General features: G+C 56.3%; 1 protein-coding gene across 1 annotated transcript; it reads left to right on the top strand.

Annotated features, from left to right (window-relative positions):
• Positions 1-3,066: 3,066 nt before the first annotated feature.
• On the top strand, positions 3,067-5,120 carry GADD45B (growth arrest and DNA damage inducible beta). Its single transcript, XM_008150658.3, has 4 exons — positions 3,067-3,341; positions 3,429-3,530; positions 3,917-4,139; positions 4,393-5,120. The coding sequence occupies exons 1-4, from the start codon at positions 3,298-3,300 to the stop codon at positions 4,504-4,506; spliced, it is 483 nt and encodes a 160-aa protein (XP_008148880.1). The 5' UTR covers positions 3,067-3,297; the 3' UTR covers positions 4,507-5,120.
• The last annotated feature ends 2,512 nt before the right edge of the window (positions 5,121-7,632 follow it).

Below are 7,632 nucleotides of genomic sequence, written 5' to 3'. Positions count from 1 at the left end.
CAGTGAGAAAAAAATCACTATTTATCTTGCTACTGAATTTTTTGCAGCCTCCTTAACTTTTTCACCTACAATTTGAATGCTCCTCAGCTAAGGAGGGCAAAGCAGGGCCTCAGAGACTATGTGGCCAGGTCCTTCCTTTGCACCAGTCACAACAGTCTTTCTCCAGAAGCGAAGCCTTTGTCTGGGCTGTGCCCTGTGACAGGAAAACAAATACTCATCCTTCAGGGCTCACTTTGCTTTGTCTCCCCCGAGTCTGACCTCCCTGACCCACATCCCCCAGCCCTCTCCCACTAGACTCCAAACATCCTCTCCTAAAACCCTCCCCATCTTGGGGATATCTTCAGGGAACTTCAGCTCTCTCCCCGCCCCGCCCGCACCCCCCCCCCCCAAAAAAAAAACAAAAAACACCAATAACACTGTCTTCCTGAGTCTCTGTTTCTTCCTTGGCAAACCTGGAACAGTCACCCCACTGCTCCCAGGGGCATTGAGGTAGAAACTGCTTATGCAATGCTTAGCATGTTAAGTACTCAATACATGTTTGTTCTAAAAATAAGTCAATAAATAAAAAACAAATGTTTGTTCACATTAGTATCTTCAATACAATGCAACATTAATAAAAAGAGTAATTACACTTACAGATTCTCATTTGCAAGGTGGGTACGGTATACCCGTTTTTTCTCACTGGGGCAGTCCTTGCTTCAGGCATTCTCCAAAGAGGGGGTTGTGGGTCACCTCCACCCGGTGGATGTGTTACCGCTTCTTGAGGCAGACAGGGACATCCTTAGGGCTGAACCTAGGGTAAGGTGAGCGAGGCACTGGCCTCAGGAGCAAAAATTAAAAAAAAAAAAAAAAATATATATATATATATATATATATATATATTTCTTTATTGATTTCAGAGAGGAAGGGAGAAGGAGAGAGAGATAGAAACACCAATGAGAATCATTGATCGGCTGCCTCCTGCACGCCTCCTACTGGGGATCGAGCCCACAACCCAGGCATAGGCCCTTGGTCAGAATCAAACCTGGGACCCTTCAGTCCGAAGGCTGACGCTTTATCCACTGAGCCAAGCTGGCTAGGGCAGGAGCAAAATTTAAAGTGGCACTAAAAAACTCAATCATTAAGGTAAGTATTTTCATGAAAAAGTTAAAAAAAATCAAAATCAACACAAAAATCCATGATAAACAAAATATATATTTTTTTTAAATTGTAAATAAACAGGATCTGGTCCTGCACCTGCGCAGCTCACCTCCCTGGCCTTCCCCTAAGTCCTGGCCCTCATCCAGGTACATTTAAAAACCTTGATAGTTTGTTCATCGTGGATTTTTTTTGGCATAAATGTTGATTTTTAAAGTATATTGCATTCTGACATTATTAAATACATGTTGCGTGGGTAAAATGTTGTGTATATAAAATATTGCTACTGTCACCCAGGCCTCTTCACCCCGCCCCCGCCGGTCTATCCCTTCTGTCGCTGCAGGCGCAGAGACTTAAATCGGCCACCAGGTGGCGACGCCACGCCTCTCAGCGCCCGGGACCTTTAGCGACTCCAAGGTGGGCGGTGCGGAGGCGGCGTGATGCATCAATCCGGTCCCGGGCTGGGCGGGGGAGTCTGGGGAACCGAGCGTTGGGGCTGAGTCCAGACCCCAGGCTGGCGGGGGAGGGGACACAGCTGTGAGTCACCCGGGAGCCCCCGATCGGCCGTGGGAGACAGTCCCCCGCAGGCCTGCCCGCCTGGCTCGTGAACTGCCTTCCTGGGGAGACTGTGAAGCTGGCAGCCGTCCCCGCGTGCGGCCGTTCCTGGCGCACACGTGTGGCTACAAGAACAAGTAGCCAGTGGCCTGAGGGAGTGGCGGCGTCAGTTTCCCCTTTTGCATCGTGCAGATAAGCGTAGCCCCTGCTTCCTGGGTCCTTGAGGATTCAATGAACTACGATACAGGGAGCCTGGTACGCTACGCACTAAATACATAGCAGTGCTCACCCTGGACGGAGGAAATAGAAGTGGCGCCTGTCATTGCAAGGGAACCCTAGGTGACAGCGTGAGGCGCAAGCCCGAACCATTTCCCCAGGCTTTCCCTCCGACCTTGATTTCTACCCAGGCCAAGTGTCCAGGCGCTGTCAAATGTTGGAACGCGAGACGCCGGCAGGGGGCGCGCAGCGCACCGAGGCCTGACCACCTGCGCCTCCTACGCGCTTCCTACCCTGAAAATCTCTGCGGGTGGGGAGAGGGAGCTCGGGCTCGCCCCTAGGGCGCCTCGGACTTTGCAGCCCCTGCTTCTGGGGACCTCGAGGCGACCTCCTGCGACCTCCAGGTGACATTTATTTAAGACTTCTTGTGTACCCCTTATTTTATGTCATGCTTCTTCCTGCAACCGGATGAAGCCGGTGTGCATTCTCCTAGGACAGGTGGGAAACAGGCCTACTTTCGCAACCCCCAACACTGGGGACTCCGAGGCGACCTCCCGCGACCACCACAGTTTATTAAGCGCTTAATGTGTACCTCCCCCCCCACACACACATTTTTTTTTTTTAACGCTCCCTCCAACCCAAGGGGGCTGGCGCTGCCTGCCCATTAGACAGGTAGGGACACAGAGGCCTAGAGAAGTTAAGTCACCCAGTGTCTAAGGGTCTCAGACTGGGGAAAAGCACCTCCACCACCCCCTGGGAGGGATCCGGCTGCAAGCCGGGCCCCCTCCTCTTGCAAGCCCCCAGCACAACCTGGGAAAACCGCGGGCCCGGGACTCTCCGGGGACTGGGAGGGGATTCCAGGCCCCCCCGAAAGTCCGGGCCGCCTCGCGCGCTGGAAATCCCGCGCGCGCCCCGAAACGCGGCGCGGCTGCCGGGAAATCTGGAGAAAAACTTCTGCTTTTTTTTTTTTCCTTTTCTGGCACTCACGCTCCCCAGGCGCCCTCCTCCCGGCCCCCACGTGGGGTAGCCCCCCCACGCAGCGCCCCGCCCCTTTCCCACTGCCAGCCAATCGCCTTTGTGGGCTCCCCAGTGGGCGGGGCGGGTGGCAGCAAAGGCCACGCCCTGCGTGCACAAGTCTTTAAAAGGCGCCGCCGGGCGCGGCGGGACCAGATCGCTGACGCGGAGGACTCGAGCCGTCGTTCCGCCAAACCCTGGATTATTCCCGCTGAGGACTTCGCAGTTTCCCCCTCGTCTTTTGTGGGGCGGGTTTCGCTGTCTTCCGAACACTCGGGCTCCGCAGGAAGGTTCTGGGCTCTCCGGCCTCGGAGTTTGCATTTTCCCCCTCGGGACTGTCGTGGGCTGTTCTCCACTGTGGATTATAACTGCAACATGACCCTGGAAGAGCTGGTGGCGTGCGACAACGCGGCGCAGAAGTAAGTAGGCTGAAGTTGGCTGGGCCGGGCGGGGACCCGAGCGCCCGGTGCCCGGCCGGGCGCTGACCCCCCTCCCCTTTGCCCCAGGATGCAGACGGTGAGCGCCGCGGTGGAGGAGCTGCTGGTGGCCGCGCAGCGCCAGGATCGCCTTACCGTGGGGGTGTACGAGTCGGCCAAGCTGATGAATGTGTGAGTCAGACCCCGTTCCCCAGCTGGGTGCGGGTGGAGATCCCTCCTGCGCTCTGCATGCTCTCTGCTGCACCCCTCTCTTGCTCGGGGCTGGGACTTCCCCAAGTGTCCCCACTAAGGATGGAGAACCTCTCTGTTTGTGTGTGGGGGGGGGGGGGGGAGAAGCTGCAGTATCCTGACGCTGCATCATTTACAAGCGTCCCCCACATTATGCTCCTACTTTATCTTCCCCTGCGTCCCCCGCCCCCCTCCAGCTGCATGCACACGCTCCCCCCTGCAGACCTGCGGTTTCTCTTTGTTTATGCAAACTCCCCCGTGCACGGCGCCCCCCCGCCCCGCCCCTTGCAGGCCCCCAGCTGACCCGAACCCTTCCTTTGGCCCCTCAGGGACCCCGACTGCGTGGTCCTGTGCCTGTTGGCCATTGACGAGGAGGAGGAGGATGACATTGCCCTGCAGATCCACTTCACACTCATTCAGTCCTTTTGCTGTGACAACGACATCAACATTGTCCGGGTGTCTGGTATGCAACGTCTGGCACAGCTGCTGGGCGAGCCGGCGGAGACCCAGGGCACCACCGAGGCGCGAGACCTGCACTGCCTCCTGGTCACGGTGAGCTGGGCCTCCTGGGTCTGCCCCGCCCCAGTACCTGGGCCTGTGTTTGTCAACAAAGTTGAGCTGGCGGGGCCTGCACCAGCTCAGGGCTCAGCCACGCTAGGCATGTCCCGTGGGCAGCCCCAGCGGCCTCATCACCCCGCGAGCTATTTTGAGCCAGCCTGTTTTCCCCACAGGGGCCCCGGGAGGGGGAGGCTCCCTGCACACTCCTGGGGCTCCCACTGAACCCGGTCTTTTTCCCCTCCCACAGAACCCTCACACAGATGCCTGGAAGAGCCACAGCCTGGTGGAGGTAGCCAGCTACTGTGAAGAGAGCCGGGGGAACAACCAGTGGGTCCCCTACATTTCCCTCCAGGAGCGCTGAGACCCCTCCCAGCATCAGAACCTGTCAAGTTGCTGCCAAAAAAAATAAAATAAATATTTGACCCCCCCTCCGCCCAGAACAACCCCCCAAAACAAACTAACCTGTGAGACCATCGGGGGCAGAGTCATTGGAGACTGGAGACAAGGAGAGGGGCGTGCACAGCCACCCCCAGGGCCGGGAGCCTGGAGCAGCGCCAGTGGCGGCCACTGCGAGAGGAGAAGAGGGGAACTCAGGCCGGCAGGAGCGGGGACCCTGGAGCTCAGGCCTCTGACAGAGCGGAGGCTGCAGTGGGAGAGGACATGGACTCCACACGTCAGGGGTGGGGTGAGGCTGATGGCATCCCCCACGCTTCCAGAGGCTGGAGCTGACATCTGCAAACGCAAACGGGCCTTGTTGGCGAGGGTCTGCAGCCCTCGCCGGAACTAAACTTTGGGACTTGGGAACTGGGGCCGAGGTTGCTCTGCACCCATGAACTCCCAGTTTGCAAACTGAATAGACAATCTATTTTGTTACTTGCACTGTGACTTGAACCACTGAGAGAGACCGGAAGCTTACAGATACATCTATTTTACTTCTATGGTGATGATGGCCTTGTAATAAATTTCTAAAGCTTCTGGGTTCTTGTGTTTGTGCTGCCTCCAAGAGTTCCCAGGACTCCCCCCCCCCCCCCCCCCCCCGTCCCCCTCACACTGCAGCAGCCCTGCCCCCAGCCCCCTCTTGCAAGCTCACCAGGAAATGTTACTTAAGTCCCTGTTAGCAGCTCCAGGCTCCTTCTCAACAACAGTGCCTCTTCTCTCTGCAGCAGGCGCCACCCAAGTCCAACAAATCTTTGCCTCTTTTTTTTTTTTTTTTAATTCTCCCTCCTCCTGCCATGTAGCAATTAAAAGACCGGTTTATTACGAAACCTGGCCGCCGTGCCACTGCTGGTACAGGCTGTGCTGGAGCCAACCCCAAGCTCTGGGCACATTCAGATACAATGGGGGGGGGGGAGGCTGTAGCCCCCGCCTGCACCGCCACCAGCGAAGCCCAAGGTCCAGAGAGGTCGTGGGGGCACCTGTGACCTACAGCAACACTGCCTCCTCAGAAGCTTCTGGGCGAGTCTGGACCCTGCTGGGAGAGTTCCTCTGGTGACCCCCCCCAACCCAGGGTGCCCCCTACCCAGGCCTTCTCCCTACTGGGATGGGCCTCTTCACTAAAGAAAAAAACAACTCAAAAACAAAAAACCTCTCCCCCAAACTAAAACCAACAAGCAGAAAAATACTCCAGGAAGTTTTGCTCCTGGCCCAGCTGGGCTTGGCATGTTGCTGCGTTTTGCCTCTAAACCGAAACTGTAGGGGCGGCCACCGCTGCTTTCTCTCTAAGTTACAGGCAATGACTACCCCTCCTCCGGCCCTGGGCTAGAGCTGGGAGGGGCCTCAGTCAGAGGGGTGGGCTCAGCCAGGGCTACCTAGCCTGCCCTCTGCCAGGTGGCCTGGCCTGGGAACTGTGGGTATGGAGTGGGGGAGTCCGACTGACCGCAGGCCAAGACCTTTCCACTGAGCCCACGTGGGCAGTGAGGAAAACCCCCAGTGGCCCTTCAGGAGTCATGGGGCTGGGGGAGCCCCGAGGGGGAAGATGGGTGTGAGCGAAAGAAAGAAAGAGGGGAAGTCCCAGGGGGAGGGGGAGGGGCGGGAGCCCTTTGAGGGTTGGGAGAAGGGAGAGCACAAATGGGGAGGGAGCCCTGAGAGTAGGGAACCTGGGGTAGGAGGGCAGAGGAACACCTGTGGAGGGTGGGGGAGGGGAGGTTCTAAGAGGAGGGACCCACACAGTCTGGGGAGCACAGGGATATGAGGGTGAGGCAGAGGGAACACAGAGGGGCTGAAAGGGGGCTGAAATAAATCCCTGTAGGGGGTGAGGGAGACAAGTGGGGAGACCAGACCGAAGCCCCCAGTGGAAAGAAGGGGTACTCCAGGGTGTGTGGGGGGTAGATGGGGAGGAGATCCCTGAGAAGGAGCTGGAGAGGGAAGAGACCAGGGGAGGGGGGAGCAGAGGTGGAGGGATCCCCCCTGAGGTGGGGGCCCCCCCCCCCGGGGGAAGGACTAGCACGGACAAAGGTCAGCCCAGCTGTGGCCTGGAGCTCAGGCTGTCTGTGTTAGGTCAGCTCCTCCCAGGGAGGCACATCCTTGCAGGTTCTGCCCATAGGCATGGGCCACTCTGTCCCCATGGTGATCCTGGCCACCCGGAAGGGCCGAGTGACCTCTGACCCTCTCATCGCTAGGTCCCCTGTGCAGTAAGAGCAAGAAAGACTACAGGCTTCTGGGTCCCCAGGAAATAACAGGGCCTGGGTGGGACTCCAGCTCGGTGGCCACAGGTTCCTTATTCTCCCTGTGTCTGATTCCCCGCTGCAAAATGGGGTAATCATGCTACCTGCCGATAGCTTGTTGCGGAGGTTCAAGGAAATATATATTTCTTAGATCAGCACCTCCTGCACAGAAAGTATAACAAAGCCATTTGCCATTATTACCACTTTCACAGCCAGCCCGGTGGAGACCAGGGTGAGGCCAGGGAGACATGCCTCCGTGCAAAATGGAGGGGAGCAACGTCCAAAAATTCAGTCAGCAAGATAAAGAATATGTTAAAGCACTATTTTATAAACTGAAATGCAAACAAAAAAACAGAGAGAGAGAGCTCCCTGGGAAACAAAATTGTAAATCAAGATAAGATCAACATTGCGGAGTTTTTCTTTTGCCTCAGGCTACAACACCTCTCAGCTGTCCCTGTCCCCATCTTATTGAAACTGGATATTCGGTTTGCAGGTGGAGAAGTGAAGGCTCAGGACCCCAAACTCCGTGCACCCTCATCAACATGAACGCTGAGGGCTGTGACTCTTTTTTTTTTTTTTAATTTCAGTACTTAAAAAAAAAAATCCTCACAGGAGGACATATTTTGTTGTTGTTTGTTTTTAATTAATTTTTAGAGAGAGGAAGGGAAAGAGAAAGAGAGAAATATCACGGTGAGAGAGAAACATGGATGGGTTGCCTCCCATATCTGCCCACACCCTTTGGTGTAAGGGAGGAGGCTAACCTGGCCAGGGCAAGGGCCATAACTCTTATTACTAGTATTGTTATTGTTGCCGGTCTCATTGTT

Source organism: Eptesicus fuscus, chromosome 6 (genome assembly GCF_027574615.1).
Source record: "Eptesicus fuscus isolate TK198812 chromosome 6, DD_ASM_mEF_20220401, whole genome shotgun sequence".
NCBI classification, from domain to species: domain Eukaryota; kingdom Metazoa; phylum Chordata; class Mammalia; order Chiroptera; family Vespertilionidae; genus Eptesicus; species Eptesicus fuscus.
The sequence above is the reverse complement of the archived record's forward strand: the minus strand, read 5'-3'. Positions and strand labels throughout refer to the sequence as shown.

What these genes read in the sequence shown, in the direction of transcription:
- GADD45B (XM_008150658.3), top strand. Translation starts at nt 3,298, where the DNA reads ATGACCCTGGAAGAGCTGGTGGCGTGCGACAACGCGGCGCAGAA. An exon ending in TGCGACAACGCGGCGCAGAA is followed by an intron (nt 3,342 to 3,428) that starts GTAAGTAGGCTG and finishes CCTTTGCCCCAG; the next exon opens with GATGCAGACGGTGAGCGCCG. An exon ending in TGCACTGCCTCCTGGTCACG is followed by an intron (nt 4,140 to 4,392) that starts GTGAGCTGGGCC and finishes CCCCTCCCACAG; the next exon opens with AACCCTCACACAGATGCCTG.